At 45.9% G+C, this 21,617-nt stretch overlaps 1 protein-coding gene across 4 annotated transcripts in view; it reads right to left on the bottom strand.

Moving 5' to 3' along the window:
• Window positions 1-1,256: 1,256 nt before the first annotated feature.
• Window positions 1,257-21,617, bottom strand: part of Mtmr12 (myotubularin related protein 12) — a 65,395-nt gene continuing 45,034 nt past the window's right edge. For all 4 annotated transcript variants that reach the window (XM_005078016.4, XM_040757632.1, XM_040757631.1 and 1 more), the window contains 9 exons: window positions 21,249-21,324; window positions 17,760-17,866; window positions 16,905-17,029; window positions 14,424-14,502; window positions 13,020-13,090; window positions 10,357-10,529; window positions 8,045-8,212; window positions 6,981-7,142; window positions 1,257-3,966 (listed from right to left, as the gene is read on the bottom strand). In XM_005078016.4, the coding sequence (XP_005078073.1) occupies window positions 3,397-3,966; window positions 6,981-7,142; window positions 8,045-8,212; window positions 10,357-10,529; window positions 13,020-13,090; window positions 14,424-14,502; window positions 16,905-17,029; window positions 17,760-17,866; window positions 21,249-21,324 (1,531 nt within the window). In that variant the 3' untranslated portion in view covers window positions 1,257-3,396. The remainder of the gene's footprint in view (window positions 3,967-6,980; window positions 7,143-8,044; window positions 8,213-10,356; window positions 10,530-13,019; window positions 13,091-14,423; window positions 14,503-16,904; window positions 17,030-17,759; window positions 17,867-21,248; window positions 21,325-21,617) is intronic.

Genomic DNA, 21,617 nt, shown 5'->3' with positions numbered 1-21,617 from the left:
TGTAAACTTTATCACTGTTTTGACCATCAAATTGTAACTATAAATCACCCTTGTAGCAAAGAAAGGCTGGTGGTAGAATGCTAAGGCCCAGATCGGGGGATGGGCAGGTGACAGAGAGGCGCTATGTCAGTGGGGGTCCTAGGAATGGTAACAGTGGCAGTAGGCATTCTGGCTTCATGCTGAGTTCAAAGTGCCTTAGCCCATGGCAATCCCGATAGCCATAAAGCCTTATTACAAATTATTTTAAGGTTGGGGCGCTCTTTTGACGGGCAACCTGTGGGGAAGACCCACTCCCACCTAAGTCAGGGGTTCAAGGTCCCCCAAAGACGGGCCAGGGAGGGTGACCCTACTTGACCTAAGACAGGAGTGCCTCATTTAAAAAATAAAAAGGGGTGAATTGTGGGGACACCAGACCTTGAGCAGAAACCCACTTCCCCTTCGGCCTGGGAGCAGGCATCTGTTAATGTTTACTGAAAACAATTCAGTACTTTAAAGCTCTTCATAGGGCTCAGATAAGGGCTTGCTCACTGAAATACCATGCCTTTCACACCCCCTACGGCTAGATGCCTCTTCCTGTTTCCCTGTGGTGTCTCCCCGATTCTGGGGCCGGAGATTAAACCACCAGCCAGGTGGAAAGAATGGTATGTAGATGAATGGCAGAAGTCCTTAAAAAGGGAAGCTCCTTTTTCTTAGAGAGACTTCTCCTGAGAGCTCTCCTAAGCGGACTGGGGTCTCCTCCTAAGCTGACTTGGGAAACGTAAAGTTTTCTTAAAGCAACCGACCGGTCTCTGTGTCATCTATCCCGACCACCTCGCTACATTCTCGGATGCAGGCCGCACAGCAGGTGCGACACGTCAGAAATTGCACTTACTTTTTGTGTGGGGAGCACAGACAAGAGGGTGTTTGCAGGGGTCAGTTTTTTCCTTTCACCTTTTGGGTCCTGGGCATAAGCCAAAGTCAACAGAGTCGGGGAAAGTTCTTTTACCTGCTTGCCATCCCACCACCCTTCTTCAGAGCATCTTATTGCCACCTGGAATTTTAAGCATTTGTTTGGATACTGGTACCCATTTCCTGCCAATCACATATGAGTGCACACACACACTGAGGAGAGAGAGGGGGCAGTCCAGAAAAGTACAGTCCTGAGCTTCCCAGGGCTCTGTGTGTTTCGAACCTGCCGGAACCCAGGCCAGGCTTAGCATGTCCTGAATGAATGAGAAGGATGAAGCAGGAGTCCGAGCACACACATCCATCAGTGCTGCTTCTAAGTTGTGCTTTAATCTCTGCAGTCAGCTACAACGCAGGGAGACAGGAGAATCAACCTTCATCCATTAACACCAGAAAATAAACTGCACATTAATACTGACTCAGCCTAACTGCTTATGCCCTTAAATCATTTGAATTTAATTAAAGCTAGTTTATCTTCAGTGTAAAACTTGGAGGTATAGACAAACACCAGATACTATACACAGTAAGTTATTAATATACACTCCCAAACTTGCACAGTGCATTTTAAACAAATGGTCTTATTTTATCTTTTAATGTTAAGCATAATCCACATCTCAATCTTGGATAAAAATTCGCAATATATAAACCCATTGAAAGTTCTATACACAAATACAAGTTATAGAAATCTGGTTTCAAATATAAATACATAAACTGTCATAAACTACACAGGTTACAACAGCTTGCTTACTTTTTCTATTGTGATTTTAAAAAAATAGAAAAATATTTCAATGCACATTCAACTGCTATAACAAGGGTCATGACCTTGTGCCTTTAAACCATACCTTGTGAAGGATAAAACATCACATGAGGCATTTTTGGAAAGGAAATCATAAGACTGTAGAGGCTACCATATAAATATTCACCTTACAATATGGTAACAAAAATAGTTATCTGCTGAGTATTTGGGAAGTGGTGGCAGAGAGGACGTGGCGGTTACTGATAGTTTAGAACGCTTGAAGAATGTGAGTGAAGGTAGCTAAGAACGTGTATGCTTTAAAATTCCCTATGACAAGCTGAACAGGGATCTGGCCTGAAAGACTCTTAAGGCAACCAAGACTGAGTGCATTTGGCCCTTGAAACGCAAATCCTGGCCTCCCCTCAACATGCCATCTCAACACGCCAACCTGACTTGTGCGTTAGTGCGGAGGGGAGAAGAGGAAAACGGTCATTGTATACAAAAGATGACTCAGTGCAAATCAGAAAGAACTCTTTGTAAAGTTTCAAAATGCCTTATTGCCCGTGAGAGACAGAAAAATTTCCTCAACAGGATCTCTCCAAAACAGCAACTATAGAAAGGCAAACACTTGAGACATTCTCAAATGAGGTCCCTTGCCCCCGCCTACTCTCTGCACTCCCTGCCTTTTGAGGCAATGAACAGGGTTCCACTGAGAATAATAGGAATGATCCTTACAAAGGATACTTTCAAACCCCAAAAATATATATATCTTTAAAACGGCAGATCCAAGGTGACCAGGCAGAGCTGAGTTTCTTCTATGGCTTTTGAATCACTGAGGCATCCTGTGATAATCGCATCTGACACTTACGATTGCTTTCTTGTGAAAGCCACATTTGAAAGTGGCCTGCCTACCCCAGCATCTATGACAGTAAGGGGAAAGGGGAGGGAGCAACGGAGGGGAGCAGAGAGGCAACAGTCCAGGTGCCAAGAGTCTCCGGACAAAAGTAGAAGACCAAATGCATGCTCAAAATGGAGAGGCTCCAAGGAATGGAAGCTCCCCTTGGAAGACAGAGGGATTCCCCAGTTTAATCAATAGGTCAGCAGCAAGACACGGGGACAATTTGCACCAAAGTATGCAGTGCAGATGGCGTGGAGCAGGAAGTTGGGAATGTCAGCACAGGAAAGAGGATAGGTGGCTGCCACCACCCCACATTGTTACAGTCCAGGAAGGAGGGACTGAATGTTAGAGTGAACACCACCAGTGGAATTTTCCAGCTTTTCTATGTGGGAGATGCTGGAATACACTATGGTTTAAGTCAAAGCACATATTTTAATACCTCTGTCTCTCCAATTACAGACACTCCATAAAGCTGACCTTGCTCTTGTTTCCCATGGCTACATAATTATCTTGGCACAGAAAAAAGAAGGAAGCTCCCACAGCAACCTGGCCATGAGGCATTTTGTGTACATGTTACACAGGTGTCAGGAAGTGACTCCAATCCTATGGCAGGTCAAGCAGGAACTCCGTCCTATGAGTACCGGAGGCACAGCTTTAATCGCATCAGTGTTCTGGCCTGGGAAAGAAAGGAGAACCAGCTCTCTTCCTGGTAGCCATGCTTTCTCCTATACAGCACTGGGCTAACACCATGACACCAGTCCGGGAACAACTGTCCCACCCTCTGGCACGCCTCTTTCGCAGTCCCTGAGGAGACGAGTCACACATCCCCTAGGTCCACAAACTCGTCTTCTCGCTTGGCTAGGTCATCTTCACCTCCCAGAGCTTTCCAGCCACTGGTGGGTAAGACAGGCTTGGAGGAATGTCGCTGGAGCAGCGCAAAGGGGAACAAAGAGGACAGGCGGGCAGAGTTCCTGAGCAGGCACGGCGCCTGTGTGTGGACAGCCTCCTGTCTGTGGTGCTTGGCATCAATTTTCTCCTGTAAGCTCTGCACCTCCTCCATCATCTCCAAGAGTTTGCTCATAGTGGCCACTCTGCCACCGCCCAGGATTTGGGCTTCTGGAATCCAACGTAAGTAGCGCTGGGCCCACACCTTGATTTCTGGCCCCTCGATGTGAGGCAGTAACAATCCGTGGTAGTCTGTGGGCTTACTGTGCCAATTGTCATAGAACTCTCGAGAGTTGTCCTGGAACTCATCAGAAGAGTTAATAAGCTTACTAATTCTCTTGCCTAGAAGGTTTTTGATTAAATGATCTGTTTCTTCCCTGAAAAATCCTCTTTTAGGAGATGACTTGGACTGGGTGAGTGGCAAAGAAAGCTGTCGCTGATGCTTTGAGAGAGAACACAAAAGAGGAGAGTATCTGGTTAAGAGATGAGGTGACACTTGTAACAACAACAATAATAATGATGGTAATAATTACTTTCATAATAATAATTAATAATGATAATAAGGAGCATCATTACCCTTGTGCAAGCAGTGACAAAAGACATCAGATCTCCCATCTCATGTGCATCCATTAAGAAGCTGAGCACATAGAGAGGACTTTCTGTTCCTGGTGACACTGAGTGATCCATGCATGATGTGCCATCAACAATGAAAGAAACCAGGCACATGTGGGGCTCACAGAAAGGCATGCTGGGACAGACTAGCCCTTCTGGTAAGAGGGCTACCAATGGACACAAAGCGCTTTGGAGAAACTGGTTTGACACAGTTAATGATTTACGTCAGTCTCGGGGGCCTTTTGAGACAGTCTCTCACTACGTAGCGGGAACCTGCTGTGTAGACCAGGCTGGCCTCAAACACTGGGATCCTCCTGCCTCTGCCTGGCATTACAGGTGTGTGCCCACACTCCTAGCACAGTCAAACGGAAAGACATGTTTCCTTTTTGAGAATGTAAGAGCTCTTAGCTGCAGTAATATTCTGAACAGCTTCAAGGTATCAGTACTGACCACAGGCGGTGGGAGCAGAGGCAATGGCTAAGAGGAACTTGGCCAGATATTCTTGTTTGGCAGGCTGCACAGAGCAGGAAACATGAGAGCATTTAAGTTCTGTTCCTGCTTGCTAGCTTTCTCAGTAACAAAGCAAGGCATTATTTTGGGGCACACCATGACAGGGTTATGAAGATAGGTCAGAGGTTATGGGATTCATGGATGCCCAAAGGAAAAGGTCCAAAGGAGAGGAGAAGCTGTTTTCTGTCAACTGTTCTGCTCCTAAGGTGTTCATGCAAACGAGGACCAGAGAGCTGTAAGCAGCGGCTGACACCTGGAATCCCATGCTCGGGAGGTTGAGACAGGAGACTGCCAGGAGTGTAGGGCTAGCTTGGGTTACATAATGAGTTTCATGTCAGCCTGAGCAATAGTGTGAGACCTTACCATGGACAAAGTAAGACTAGAGCAAAAATATTGTCTTCAGACTAGCGTTCCACTTTTCAAACATATTTCTACTAGTGTGTATCCTTGTAAAAAAATTTACAAATAAAATATTCTCTGATTATGGAATAAGTAGTAACAATAAAAAATATACACACACGCAAAGTTACCCACAACAGCACAACTCAGAGATGTCCAGAATCTCTGACTATCCATCCAGAGACACCAAGGATGAAAAACAGCCCTCAGTGGCCTCTCTTCTCCCTAATGACCAAGGTGAGTCAGGCAGGAATGTGGGACCAAAACAAACAAACCCAAAAAACAAAACAAAACAAAAAACCAAGGGAACCTAACTGTCTCCAAGTGTTGCTTGGTGTGCTGAAGCCTCTGCTCACCCCCCTCTCACGTGTCCGCTCAGCATGGTACCTGAGTCTGGCACCAGGTGTTTACAGGAAGGCTTCCACGTTCCTTGTTGCTCACCTCCAATCCTGCTTCACTTACACAACCTCAATCCTCCCGCCCCCTGGCTCACATCATCTGTCCAGTCTATAAGAAGAAACAGCAAGGACAGCAGACAAGGGGTGCTGAGCTGTCTCTGTGGCTCCCTGCCCCACAGGTACCCAGCAGCTCTGTGATTCTAATGCAGGCTGCCACCAGGGGGCACAGCACACCAAAGAAAAGCTCATCTCTGGCTGACTTGTGCTGACGCTGCAGAAAAGGGAAGCCTGAGGGCAGCTAGGAGGGCAACATGGCAGGACTAAGGGCTCAGCAGCTGACACGGTCTCCAATGCTGGCTTTGGCTCACCTGCCCCCATCTTCCTTAGACTAGAACCGCATTCCATGCCTGAACTGGCAAGGCTCCTAGGGCCCCTAAGGATTAGGCAGGGTAGGAAGGAGAGTGATGGGAAAATAATGACATGCATGGACTTGGATTTGCCATCACTGAGGGCTCCGTCAGAGACATTCCAGGCCCGGTGACAAAGCTGTTTAAATTGTGTGTCAGTTAGTGAACTTCAGAGTATGATAATTAGTAAAATCAGGAAGAACTATCTAAAAGAAAAATAGACTTGCTGTTTGTGTGTTAGGGTGTAGGCTGGCAAACTCTAGTCCATGGGACAAAACTGGGGTGACACATGTGTAAAACATTGGGACACAGCTGTGTCCACTGCGTATCATTCAGGACCACTGTTTTTGTCACAACAGTAGAGTAGGCAGAGCTGGGAGAAGTGCAGACCCTGACATAGAGCTTGCTGCTCCCAGTTGGGGCTGGAGACATGGCTCAGTGTTTAACAGCACTGACTTCCAGTGGACACAGGTTTAATTCCCAGCACCCACATGGAAGTTCACAACTGACTATAAGTCCAGTTTCAGGGGATCTGATGCTCTTGTTTCTGGGCTATGTGAGTACCAGGCACACATGTAGTAAGTACACATATAACAAATAAAACACACAGACTCATAAAATAGTTTTTTGTTTTTTTCATGACAGGGTTTCTCTGTATAGCTTTGTAGACCAGGTTGGCCTCAAACTCACAGAGATCCATCTGCCTCTGCCTCCTGAGTGCTGGGATTAAAGGAGTGTGCCACCATTGCCCTGCTAGTAAAGTGTTTTTAAAAAGAAAGAAAAAGAAGAGTCTTGCTATGAAATACACAAACTGGCACATGAAGAGTAAAACCTCCATAATCAATGTTCCCTTCACTCTCCCAGCCGCACAGAGAGGGAAGGTAAGAGGCACAATTCCATGCAGCACAACCGTGACAATAGTAGCCTCAGTGGCATGTCTCTTCAGAGCAAAGGCAGATTAGCTGAAGGCACCACTAATGAGCCCCATTAACATAAGCACCACAAATGCCAACTGCACACTGTGTTAAGAGGTAACACACCAACAGAGAGATCCATAAAGTCGCCTTTGCCCTCACTCGCATGGGATGGAGGAGCCAATGCTGGGAGAGGTTAAGACATGCACATCTTACTTTGAAACGTGATCCTTTCCGCTGGCCTTTCTCCAGTTTTGGCTTTTCCACATAGAGAGGGTTTCTGAGCAATGTCTGCGCTTTGGGTTCAAACTGTACTGACCAATCCCACACGGTGAGCAGAGTCAAAGGCTTGCTTTGTGTATCCAGGTTTTCCCTACCCTGCCAAAACAAGCACAGGTCACCATGGCTCCCAGGGATGGGTGCAAAGCAAACACACATTCTGAGAAAGAGGCTCCAGGAACAGTGCTCTGCTGGGACTGCATATGAATTCACACAGGCTTCCTTCTCAAAGCAGAAGCTCTTGGTGGGGAGGGTGACAAGGGCCCTTATTTCCAGTTCCCCGTGGTGGCTACAAGGCTGGGCACAGTCTTGTGAGTTAACCCCTACTTTCCCAATTTGAGATCTGAGGAAACTGAGGCTCAGTAAACAAGTGAACGGCCTGAGGGTATGAAGCTGGCAAGCTGCAGGGCTGAAGCCAGGGCTGTGTGACTAAGATGCCAGACTCCGTTGTTCCTGCTTCATCGTGGAACTTGGCACTCTACCAATTCAAAGCCAGTCCCAAGGCAGGAGAGGACTGGATGAAGGCATGGAATTAACAGAGACACTTTACACCCGGAGCACAGACTGAGCAGAGTGGAAGGGCTTTCAGGTGTAAAACCAAAGCCTGGCAACTTTGCTCCCCTGGCGTCCATTCTTATCCCAAAGTTAACTTAGGCATTAAGGTAATGAAAAGGGGGCATCTGGGCTACCTCTGAAAAGTATAACTTTAATTTGTCTGAATTCCCAAACTCTAATACTTACTTCCAATTCAAATATTTACTATGTAACCTTGGGCTAGATGATTATTGTGTTTCAGATTCCTCAGGGATAACAATATATAACTAGTGTGCTGCATACAAGGATTAAATACTGCCCCAGGTAGGAACAGCTGGTAATTACTTGAAGCAATGTCTGATGCTTGACCAATATTGAATATTGTCATTTTTAGGGCCCACGGTTATGCATCAAGTTTGTAAGATGCAGCTTTTTTTGGCATAGGGGTCTCTAAAAGGAACTCTTACCATGTTAGTATCTTTTTGATGAGGCGAGTTGAAGAAGAAGGTGCTGAAAATAGGTATATACAAGCTATCTGATAGAACAGTCAGGAAAGTCTCCGTGAACTCAAATGCTGGGGGGTGCTGGTGCACAAGCTGCCAGACACAATCTAAGAAAAGCAGGAACACGGGGACCTATGTGGAAACAAAAGGCACATTATTTTAGAAGTCTAGGCTTAGCACAAGCTGTCCTGAGCTCACTGACAGCCATTAGGAGCTTCTGAGTCCTGCCTCTCTGGGAAACAACAGATAATCCTTTCCAAGTGATGAGTATTCTCAGGGGAGACCACCTCCCTGTGGGTTAGCAGTACCCACCATGTCAAAGACAAGTATCTGAAACCACATAATGGATGTGCACTAACACATGAGTATCTACAATCAGCTTTGGTGATAGGGAACACTAATCCTGAACTCCAATGAAGTGAATTCCGTTCTTATTCACAATGTTCAGCTGCAAAAACAGGACTTAGTGATGACTGTCATTTTTCATTGTCAATGACATGGGACATTCATGCCTGCCTCATGGTTAATGGGTAGGGTTGGTTCTGGAGACTACTCAGAGGCAAGTCTTTGTTGGCTATCACTTAGTAGAACTTCTTGATCCACCAGTGAGCCTGTAGCATGGTAAAGTAACTAAGTGACAGTGTCCACCTTCTACAAGAGTAGAGATATAGGCCTTACACGAAGCTGGTAAGAGGAAAGTAGTAAGAACTCTTGGATAAAGGCCAGCTCTACATCAGTAATATCACAAATCACACCAGCTAGTTCTTGCATGTTGGTTCTGAGAGGCTTCACACCATATATTATGGGCAACATCACTAAGTAAAACATAAAAAACTTCACTGTAGGGGAAAGGGCTCTTAACGTACAAATGAGTGACTCTAAGTGCTGAACAAACATGCCTTCTTTTGGCTTCTATCCCAACTAGACACTGAGTGTCAGTCTTCCTTTCTCAAGACAGGCAGAAATCATATCTTCCCAAGCAGAATCACCTCTCTCTGCCTATCAAAATATGGGAATTGCACTAGCCTTTCAACCAACTTCCTCCAAGTCCCTTCCAAGACTGAGCGATGGTGGTTGCTCTCAAGTCTGATAACGTATAGAAGAGCGCAAGTTTGGTCTGAAAGAACCAGCTGGCATAGTGAGAGAGGCCCGAGTGTCTCCAGAACCCTGACAAGCCCTGAAGAACAGAAGCCACAGGCTCTCTACTCACACAGCATGCTGTGCCAAGCTGTTCTGCATCACAACAGACATGCTTGATTAGATAACTAGAATAAGAACAGCCACAATTCACACTACTAGCAGTGTTCATTCTATAGATAATTTAATTAAATAAAGTTGGGTCCATTTTTCCTTTCACTAGTTATCAAAGAGAACCAAGAAGTTTTTATTGATGTTGCCTAAAAAAGGACACCACAATCTGGAGGTGAACTAATGTTAAGTCAGGCTGGGGATGTGGCTATGTTGACAGAACACTTGCCTAGCTTACTCGAAGCCCTGGGGTCCATCTCCAGGACTACATGAAACTGGTTGTGGTGGTATATGCCTATAATCTCAATGCCTGAGTAGTGGAAACAGAAGCAGAAGGATTAAACTTCAAGTTCATCCTTGGCTGCACAATGGGTTTGAGACATACATAAGACGTTGTCTAAAATCAAATCAAAACATAAAACAACTCTCTGATCTGGGAGGTTGAGCCATTCATCTAAAGAGAAGCAAGCTAGGTGTGGTAATGCAAGCATGCAATCTCAGCTACTTGGGATGATGAGATGGGATGCTGAGTTCAAAGCCAGTCTAGGCAACATAACCAAAAACCCCATGCCCAAACAATGTAGCAATGACATCAAACAGAAGAGGCTGTGACTCAGGGAACACTTCTCCCAGCACTGCAAAGGCTCTAGCAAAGGATGGTGCCAACACAAGTATGTTTTCTGTAGCAAATTCATACACTACACATCACTGACTTCAAAGTTTAATTTAGCAAGATTTGAAGGATTCTTTCTTCTGAGTAAATTTATAAAACCTGTGTTTTTCCTAGTACGAAATGTATATACAGGCTTACTCTACATGAGTCAGAAGACTTTTAACACGCTTATTGATATCCTTCAGCCCTTGGAAGGATTTCCATTTTGTTTAGAGCATTCAAGTCAGAGATGAACTGACCTGTTTCCTGATGTCTGTCAAGCATGGACTTGGCAAGCCTGCATCTGAGGACAGTGACCAGATGAGAGGGAGTCTCTGTCCCCAGGACTGCAATCCTCTGCAGTGAGGGCACTCACCTCCTCTTTGTCACTCTGTCGGAGATGGTTACAGCGATCCAAGAAAGAGTGGCAACCCATGACCCACTCCTTTTGGATGAGGCTCTGGAACCCAGTCCTGGTTCGACAGTGGGGGTCCATCATCACTTGCACCAGAGAAGAGAGGAGGCAGCAGAGGTCAGACGCGTTTTCTTCTAGAAGGGCCCAGGAGCAGCACCAAGGAGAGGAAGACAGAGTGTTACAAAGAGGCAGTGCCTCATCCACACAGCTAAAAACAGGGTTCCCAACACCTAGGTCTGCTGTTACTTCCTACAGACAACAGCCAACTTCAGAGAAATAGACCACTTCCGGCCTGTTAAGACAAGCTCAGCCCACGTAGTGCTAACGAGGGATCTGCTTACTGAACAAATGCAGCACTGAAAAGTCCACATTCAGCACATGGCATCCACAGGTGCCTCAAGAGAGGAGCAACACTCATGCACCAATGGCCAGCCTGCCTGTGGACGAAGTCTACTTCCCTTCTTCCCTAGGGAGAAAGCTCGAGTCACCGCTCAGTGCTCCAGACTCAGCCTCTTCACCTCAGGCTTTCTTCCACTCCCCATTCTTCACAGACTGCTCAGTCACAAGGCTCTTTCCTGTTCTGTCTGAGGAGTGCAGAGGCGCCTGCTTCTCCTTGCCAAGCCTACAGGAGGAATTCTCCTTGGTACTCCTCCATGTGCCTGCCTACTTGGAGTGCACTTTATAAAGTCCACAAGGCCAAAGTCCTTTCACAGACTTACCTAACACTGCTGACTTAGAGCAAAGGCAAACACACAGCCACAGCCATGCATTCTTGGGAGTTTTAGATACTAAAGCCAGGTCTACATTTCCCATGGCTTCCTCTCTATCCCCCTCTTCCAAAAGGGTACCATTCATATTGCTTTTTTAAACTGTCCCCAAGGAAGAGGGGGACTGTATCATTGGTGTTAGAGCGCTAGAGCTACACTCATGCTGACAGCACTCTTTCTTCCTGTGCCCAGAACAACACTGCACTAAAGTTCAGGCTCACACACATCTACAGCAAACACGAAGGAACTACATGGAGTTAACAGATTTGTGGACGGATGTATGCCTGTAAGTGTGCATGTGTGTGTGGGTACATGCAGAGGCCAACCTGGAGGACAATCCTTGGTGTTGTTCCTTGGGTGCCATCTACCTTTTCCCTGCCTGAAGGCAGGCTCTCTCCCTGGCTGCAGCTCAGAAATGGGCTAGCCTTCCTGTCCAGTGAGCACCAGCGGCCCTGTCTCCTCCCTGGGGCTGGGCTAACAAGCACATATCACACCATGCCACCTTTTGTTTTTAATGAAGGTTCTGGAGCTCTAACTCGGTGCTTCCAAGGCTTTCAACTAACATCTTTGTATCTGCCATGTAGTGCTGTCAGTCTCTGACAGTTCCATCTGGAAGGCCATCTTCCTCTTCATCTGAAGGTGCTGATGGCACTCTTCTGGGGACATCAGTGAGGGCTCAAAAGTGAGACTGCAGAAGAGAGGCAGCTCAAAAGCTCAGAGGGGGAGGATTATCTGCTCCATCAGAACCAGATTTCACACTGCACAGCTCCTTAGTTGGTGGATCTGGTTCTGGGCTCTCCCACCTCTCAGATCTTTATAAAAACAGTCTTAAGATAATGCTTCCATTAGTTTGGTAGTGTCTAGAAGGAAAAGCATACAGTTCCGTGTACAGAAGGTGCTCAATGAGAGCATTTAATGCTAAGCAGGCAAGCTAGCACCAGGTGGTCCAGAAACCCTGAGAAGGAACATTTTCCATTTTGCTCTCAGGAGCTCCAATAAGAGAAGCATCATGAAGTGATAAACACCAGGGGTAGAATACAGGAGACAATCTACTCAATGTGGAGTGGCAGGCTAGAAACTTAAGGTCCTCTACAAAGCTGACCAGAGTGGGGATGCAGCTGTAGTTCCAGATACTTAAGAGGCTAAAGCAGGAGGATCACTTAAGACCAGGCATTTGAAGTCAGCCTGGGGAACACAGTGAGACCCCCCTCTCCTGGAAACAAACTGAAATAGGATCTACGGAACAGGTAATGCTTCAGCTCCTATCTAGTCACTCACAGCGCTCTCTGCGACAGGTGGTTTACGGGGCTTTCACAGACTGAAATACTGTCCTGGAGCACAGCAAATACCAGCGCCCCCCAGGAGAGGAAAGCCAAAGTCCAGCACTTCATCTCCCAAGGCAACTGCACAAGGCTGTCTGCACACAGGCAACAACAGTACTCTAGGCATCAACAGATCTCCTGTGTAAAGGAGCACCCCAAAGACTGCTGGGTCTTGTGCTCTAAGTGGGTCTGCTAAGTTCCAAGTGAAAGGATTTTGTTTCAAACTGTAACCGTGAAAGCTGAGGCAAGGGATTATAAGCTAAGGAAAAGGAAGAGGGAGGAAAAGAAACAAATCTACTCTGTACATATACAAAAGCTGACTCTTAGTCTGGTGGTGGTGCACCGCCTTTAATCCCAGCACTCGGGAGGCAGAGGCAGGGGCATCTCTGTGAGTTCAAGGTCAGCCTGGTCTACAAAGCAAGTTGCAGGACAACCAGAGCTGTTACACAGAGAAACCCTGTCTCAAAAAACCAAGATAAAAAGAAAAAAAAAGGCTGACTCTCAGTGAGGGAAATCACCCCATGTACTTTCATACCCAAGAGGAGGACATTCACGTTCTGCGCTTCCAAGCATTCCGTAATCTCTATTGCTTTCTTCAGGCAGCGTCTAAACATGGGAGAGATGAGAACAGAGCATTAGCTCTTGAGCTTGGTGCTACAGACAACAAGTTTAGAGGCAGGCTGAATTGTTCTTTAGTTGTCTTTGTATTTCTTCATGCTAAAAGGCTAGAAAAGGAAATAATCACTATTTACTAATACTTATTTGCCTATGAAAACCTAATTATGGATATACAAGAGCACACACCACACACACGCACGCACGCACGCACGCACTACTTAAAGGAACAGAAGTATCTCAGTTACCCACACTCCACATGCACTGCGGCATTACTTATGCTAGTCAAAATATGGAAGCAACCTAAGAGTTTACTGACAAATAGAGATCAAATTTATGTGTGGATGTACGTGCATGTTGGAATATTATTTAGCCGTATAAATGAAGGACACTTTATCACTGCAGCAATTCAGAAAATCCCAGCACATGGGCTGGAGAGATGGCTCAGAGGTTAAGAGCACTTAACTGCTCTTCCAGAGGTCTTGAGATCAATTTCCAGCAACCACATGGTGGCTTACAATCATCTATAATGAAATTTGGTGCCCTCTTCTGGCATGCAGGAATACATGGAGGCAGAATGTTGTACACATAATAAATACATCTTTAAAAAAATCCCAGCACTTGGGAGCTGAGACTATCCTGGGTTACAAAGAGACCCTATCTTTAAAAAAAAAAAAAAAGGTAAATAAATATCAGAGAGAACACCATCAAGGTAGACAGGAACAGTTCTGTTTCTTCAGGTATGGCACAGGGTGAGCTAGTCTCTTGCCCACGTCTCTGGTTTGTATCTGCTTTTGCTATGTCCTTTAGTTAATGGCAGAGAGGAGCTGTGGGTTAGAAAAGGCAATATAACTCTTAATTTTTCTAAAAAATATTAATACTTTAAATAGGTACAAACAAGAAGCACATAAAGTTCAGGATAACATCCACTGAGAGGCCAGCAATGCCATTAGTTTTGAATGGTCACAGCTTTTCCTATAGTCTCAGAAGTCTTGCTTATAGAGTGAACTTCTTTGTTAAGCAGGGAGAGTGTAGGACCACTCTTATTAAATGTACAAAGAAATGATAAGAGACAACATAAAATTCAGCCCAACTAAGAGTGTGGTGGTGACACACACCTTTAATCCCAGCACTCGGATCTCAAGTTCAAGGACAACCAAGGCTACACAGAGAAACCCTGGCAGGGAGGGTTGTGCAGCCCAACCCTTAACCAAACATATGATCTCAGAATAATTAATGTGACAGACTAGGTAACTGTCAGTTCCTCTACAATTCAGAATTAGAAAACTGTACAATTCATGTGTAAAACAATGGGTTGAAATACCTGATTATATCAAGCCAGCTGCTGCTTTCTAACAGAGAAAACCACTTTACATCTGTGTCCCAAAATTCTGTACTGTTATCTAAAAACATGAAAGAAACAAGAGACTTCAGGTTATTGTCCACGGCCACACCTGCCACAGCACACTCACGATGCCCTCAGCACACTCACGATGCCCTCAGCACACTCACGATGCCCTCAGCACACTCACGACACCCTCAGCACACTCACGACGCCCTCAGCACACTCACGATGATGATGCCCTCAGCACACTCACGATGTTCACAGCACACTCACAACGCCCACAGCACACTCACGATGCCCTCAGCACACTCACGATGCCCTCAGCACACTCACGACACCCTCAGCACACTCACGACGCCCTCAGCACACTCACGATGATGATGCCCTCAGCACACTCACGACGCCCTCAGCACACTCACGACGCCCTCAGCACACTCACGATGCCCTCAGCACACTCACGATGCCCTCAGCACACTCACGATGCTCACAGCACACTCACGATGCTCACAGCACACTCACGATGCCCTCAGCACACTCACGATGCCCTCACAGCACACTCACGATGCCCTCAGCACACTCACGATGCCCTCAGCACACTCACGATGCCCTCAGCACACTCACGATGCCCTCAGCACACTCACAACGCCCACAGCACACTCACGATGCCCTCAGCACACTCACGATGCCCTCAGCACACTCACGATGCCCTCAGCACACTCACGATGCCCTCAGCACACTCACGACGCCCACAGCACACTCACGATGCCCACAGCACACTCACAACGCCCACAGCACACTCACGACGCCCTCACAGCACACTCACGATGATGATGCTCACAGCACACTCACGATGCCCTCAGCACACTCACGATGCCCTCAGCACACTCACGACGCCCTCACAGCACACTCACGATGCCCTCAGCACACTCAAGATGCCCTCACAGCACACTCACGATGCCCACAGCACACTCACGATGATGATGCTCACAGCACACTCACGATGCCCTCAGCACACTCACAACGCCCACAGCACACTCACGATGCCCACAGCACACTCACAACGCCCACAGCACACTCACGACGCCCACAGCACACTCACGATGCTCACAGCACACTCACAACGCCCACAGCACACTCACGATGCCCACAGCACACTCACGATGCCCACAGCACACTCACGATGCCCACAGCACACTCACGACGCCCTCAGCACACTCACGATGACGATGCCCTCAGCACACTCACGACGCCCTCAGCACACTCACGATGCCCTCAGCACACTCACGATGCTCAAAGCACACTCACGATGCCCACAGCACACTCACGATGCCCTCAGCACACTCACGATGCCCACAGCACACTCACGATGCCCTCACAGCACACTCACGATGCCCTCAGCACACTCACGATGCCCTCAGCACACTCACGACGCCCACAGCACACTCACGACGCCCACAGGCTGTACAGCTCAGGGGTTCCAAGTGAATGAAATAGAGCACTACTGTAGAATGAGTCCTGGGTCAAACAGTAAAATCATCTACTTCGAATCTACCTACAACATATATCATGTTTTGGTTAGAGGTATACAGCTGTGTTTCCGTTTCATTTCTGTGTCAGTCATCTTTATCACAATACCAGCACAGTTAGTATATGCAATGAAAATTCAGTGACAGCTGAACAGATCCTAAAATAGTATAAAGGGTACTAAGCTAAGGAGTCAAAGTTAGGAAAAGCTATCTCTATAAACAAGACAAACCCAGAGAAAAGGCTGGTTTAAGAATGTGAAGAATTCAGCCAGGCATGCTGGTGCCTGCCTTTAGTCCCAGCACTCCAGAGGCAGAGGCAGAGGCAGGCACATTTCTGAGTTTGGGGCCAGCCTGGTCTACAGAGCAAGTTCCTGAACAGTCAGGGCTGTGTCTCGAAAAAAAATCAACAGCCTACTGTGTGTGACTAAGTCAGTCAAGTTTTCAAATGTTACTAATAGGTTGGGAGGGAAGACACATGTGGCAGGGGTGGGGTGGGGTGGGGTGGGGTGGGGGCTGGAGTGGTTGGAATGTGTTTGCATATCTTATTAACAAAATGGTTAGAAACAGTACGTGCCCAATGAGGGCTAAAACAAATTAAAGCATTCCCAGTTTGGGATAAAAACGAACAAATCATTCGCATTAGAAATGATTATGAAGGTCAGTGGCTCCAGGTACTCAAAGCCTTTGAGGAGCTACGGTGTTCACCATAGAGCCTGGCATGCTGGGGGAGAGGGGAAGAGGACGGCTACGTGACCACTGAAACACAGGCCACCGCGAGAGCCTGGAGAGCTGGACAGGAGCAGTATCTCAGTGGCAGCAGGAGCCCTGGACTTCTGCCTATAGCCTGACACTGTTGTCAATGACCCCGGGCTGAGAGCCCCTGCACACCACCACTGGCTTTCTCCATTTGACAGAAAGATTTCACTGATCTTACCTATCAGAAACAGCTGCTTAAATTTACAGTATGCATTCTGGATTTCCTGCAGGGACAGGAAGTTGCTTGATAAGTCTTCAGTTTTAACAATTTCATAGGGTGGCCGGTGGATGGTCTTGTAAATTCTAGGTGTCAAAAAGTAGCATGAGGTTAGAAGAGCAAACATGAGTGTTTGTCCTGAGCACCCGCCACCAACCAGTCTGTGTTAAGAAAGAGCTCTGCAGCTAACACCTCATTCGACCCTCACTCAGGGCCAGTGGATGTGGAAATGGAGGTCATGCTTAGATCACTGCAATTTCATTACATAACCCACTCCTTTTGTTGCTTTAAGTTATCTCTGACTTTTATCAAGTTTATTTTTGAGGGGCTGGGAGACGGCTCAGTGGTTAAGAGCACTGGCTGCTCTTCTACAGCAGCTGGGTTCACACAGAGGCTCACAGCCATCTAGAATCTCAGTCCCAGGGAATAGGCACAAGTGGTGCCCAGGCGAAATGCCCACACACACAAAAATAAATAACTAACTAATTAGATTTAAAATTATCTTGAGAAACTTCAACTCCATGTAACAGTAGAACAGTACAGCTATATACCCTATGACCTAGATTTGACGGCCATGATGCCACTCCCTTACCCCCTGCCCGATACCTCTGTGAATCTCTGAAAACAGTGCAGTTGACCTTCCTAATGATTATGCTTTACTGTAAGGTCATTAAAATGTTATTACTGGTATTCCTCCAACACAAAGCTACCATAGTAGGTAAGCAGAATGGACACATAGTAAGAACTATACTACTACCTGCTTCTTACAGAACAGGAGCTAAATGGACTACAACAAAGCATAGGATGTGTACTGACCCATCCAAGAAGCTCTTCTGGATCTGCAGAGTGCCATCGTCCTGTTCTTTGGGTAGTGCTGACATTTTCAAAAGGGCGCTTCCGTTGTGGCAGGACCAACACCAGATCTACAGAAAGGAAGGGAAAAGTGTTTGTCAGATGCATTGGAGGATACTCTTAGTCAAGACTGGATACAGTATCCAAGAAATAAATTGTTTCTAATCATTTAACTGCTTATACAGGGCAAAAATGGTAGGCCTTTGGGGATATGCAGTTATATCTCAGTTGGGACATATATAATGATAATCTTTAATCAGAATTGTCTCATCTCATCTGAGGAACAAATGGACAACTAATTACTATTCTTTATTTCAGAATGAATCAACACAAGCAACTTAGCAAAGTGTCAAGGGCCAGAATGATCTGATGCGGTAGAATATTCCAGTACACTATGTAAACTATGCTCTGATTGGTTTAATAAAGAAGCTGACTGACCAATAGCCAGGGGGAATAAGGTTAGGCAGAAAAACCAAACTAAGGAAGGGAAGACGGGAGGAGTCAGAGAGAATCGAGCTAGACCCTTGTGGGTGGCCTGCAATACCACCAGTATTTTCCACATACGCAGAGATGCAGTAGCCGTGGTCGGTGAACCTGCCAGTGGTTCAGCACCAGTCCAGGCACAGCCACCCAAATACACAGTTTGTTAGTAAGTTACTGCTAGTAGGAAAATAGTCCAATTCACTTAAAACGTCCCTGAACAGAAGGTTAAAAATGGCCAATTTTAGGGCCAAGTGATGGCTCAGCAGGTAAAGTACTTGCTGCCCCGAGTCTGATGACCAGAGTTTAATCCCAGATCCAAGCAAGGTGGAAGGAGAAAACCTACTCCACAAGGCTCCTCTGACCTCACGTGTACTACAGTATCCACGTCCACAGGCCCCACTAATAACAACGTTTTAAATGGTCAACTTTATAATCTTGACTATGTTATATCAGTGTCTGTCCTACTGAGTTGAGAGTGCCTTTGACAAAAAAAAAAAAAGTGCATATTTAGGCTTTAGAGAACTAGCTTCTTTAGTATTGGAAGGAGCTAGGCAAGCTGTCATGGAAAAAACAGCCACCAGTCCATCTAGCCGCGATGACTATAGACCACAAAATGACCAGCCCAGAAGACAGTGCCACTAATGCAACTGTGGCACTTGGAGATAACCAACAGCTACCTAATGGAACTTTATTCTGAATACTTATCCTTATGTCCACAGAGAACTGTAACTCTCGCCTCCTTTTAGAGCAGCTGGTGACTATTACCGAGACCCACCCTGGTCAAAGGCAGGAAACAAGTGGAAGCCACCTGGGGTACTCAACACTAACTGATACATTTACAAAGATACAAAGTTTTTAAGAACCAGAGGATCAGGACACCTGCTGGCAAAGAGTTGCACCCATGAAACCTCAATAGTATGGTCAATTGAGTAAAAAACATCTGCATAGTAAGAACACCAGTTGACATGCCAACGTGGATGGGGGAAATTTTACAAGGCCCCACCCTAGACTAAGAGCTCTATGCAGTCAATGGCTGCTGAGAAAGGGGGAATCATCTCCAAGGATGATCCCGATGGGTTATCTAATTCCAAGGGGTTAGTCATCAACACATGTACATAAAAGCAACACTAAATGGATGCAGCAGGTGTGTGTGAGCATGCAAACATGCATACATGTATGTGTAACAGCAATAAAGAAAAGGTCATGAATTTGAGGAGTAGGGAGGGACATGGGAATTGTTGAGAGAAGAGAGGGAATAAGGAAATAATGTAAATACAGTGCTCCTGTATGAAATCTCAAAAAAAATTCTAAAAAAATTTAAAAAGTGAATCCATCGAGCTTATCATTTCAAAGAAAGCAATTTACAAAATGTTGCCAATGACAAAAATAATTAAGGTTTAAAGCAAAAAATTAGAACTGTGAAAAACTAGCACTTGCCATTACTTGACCAGCTGCCTATAGTCACTCTTCATGTGAGAGGATGGTATTGGCGGGTCAATATTTAGATGCATAACCGTGAACCAGCGTGCTGTATCTTAATGAGTAGCAGAACAAAACACATTCTCTAAATTCTATTCAAAGTATAGGACAGATTGATGGATTTTAATAACAGTTCCTTGTGTTTTCAAATTCCTCACTGTGGCTAACCTTTGTGAAAGTGTCACAGACCATGTTCCGGTGCACTGCCAAATACCAATATTCTCAATGATGTTTTCCTTCCCAAATACACATCTGAAGCTGGAGTTTCTCTGTGTTCCTGAACTGATCCCCAGCATACCACAACAGACTGAATAAAAGAACCCAGCTGGCATCTATTTCCAAAATGCTAAATAGTGCTGTTCCATTTTATTGTTTCAGACTGTCATTTTCAATAAAAGTATGTTACTTATGCTAACACATGTTACATTTTTTCATTAAAATTCAGTTTGGAAAAAAATTCAACAGGGCCTCACTCTATAGCCTATGCTATTCTCAAACTCACAGCAACCCTTCTACCTCAGTCTCCTGAGTGTGGGTATTACAGGCATGAGCCACCACCGCCCAGCCTCAAATGGGATCTCTAATACTATACAACCTACACAAACAAAATCTCTTTCACAGAGTCACTAATTTTTAAGAGTGTGAACAGCAGCCGTCAGCTACAGGCTGAAGACTGGTGGAATGTGATCCTGTCATATCTAAAAGACACAATTTGTAAAACTCTTCAACTTTGTCACGTCTAGTTGGATATGGGAAACTCACATAGAAATCTGTGTCTCCGGCTTCCTCTGAAAACAATCGGCCATTTGGCAATATTCAGCCTACAGTGCTACAGGCTGGTGCTGCGGAGCTGCCCTCCTAGGTCAGGCAGAGGGACTTCGCTCCTATGGCAAGGGTCACACTCATTTCTGTCCAGCCCCCATGGGTCTGGATGTGCGACGCAGCTTCACATTGGCTCACATTCAAGATTCTTCTGGCAAACCAGCCTGTGTACTGCACAGCACTTTCTTATAAGTCTCATTCCTTACTAAAGTCCTACAGGTTGGGTAATTCCCAGCCAATAATTAGAAATAGGGGTGTCATCTAGTCTTGCTTTATTTGATCAATGACATACTAAATATGGCTCCTAGCTTATTCTGTGAAAACTAAGGTGTGCTTCATGTTGTTTCTAGCAGAAAACTTGACTGGCCCATATCAAGATTAATAGCACGCCAAAACAAATTATATTCCACTACTCATAGTGTCAGCTCAGGTTCAAATGAGTTAAGTGTTAAAGCAGGTGGGTCCATTATCCTCCCAAAGCTTTTTAATGTCTCTGCTAAAATTGTAAGAGCACTTGTGACAACTTTAAGACAGGGAGCCTCGTGTTTCTGGATTGCTCTTAGACAGCAGATAGACTCTGGAGTACCGGAGCCAAGGGCTTTACTGGGACACTGCTAGGATGGCTGACAGTTGCTGATGTCCCTCTCCCGGGGTCCCAGATGCACTTACTGGTATGCCATGGCCCTGAAAGCGCTGTACATCCTCTTCGAGAAGGGGAGTGGGGACGACAAAGTATGCTGGCAACCTAGAAGAAAGAGGTGGCGTCAGCTGTAACTGGGTCGTTTTCTGTCCCACCAGTCAACTCCCAAATAAGGACAGAGACCTTTTACTAATTATGAAAGCTTGGTCTTCAGTTTAGGCGTGTCTCAACTAGCTCTTATAGATTAACCCATTTATATTAAAGTATGTTGTAGCATGTGGCATTGCCTCCTGTTTCCTCTCCATGTCTCCTGGCTTCTCTGAGTGCTTAGATTCCTCCTCCTTTCTTTCTCTCCCCTGAAATCCTACTATACCTCCTGCCCACCTATTGGTCATTCA

This window comes from Mesocricetus auratus, unplaced genomic scaffold (assembly GCF_017639785.1).
Source record: "Mesocricetus auratus isolate SY011 unplaced genomic scaffold, BCM_Maur_2.0 Super-Scaffold_100015, whole genome shotgun sequence".
Taxonomy (NCBI): Eukaryota; Metazoa; Chordata; class Mammalia; order Rodentia; family Cricetidae; genus Mesocricetus; species Mesocricetus auratus.
This window is presented reverse-complemented; position numbering and strand designations above follow the sequence as displayed.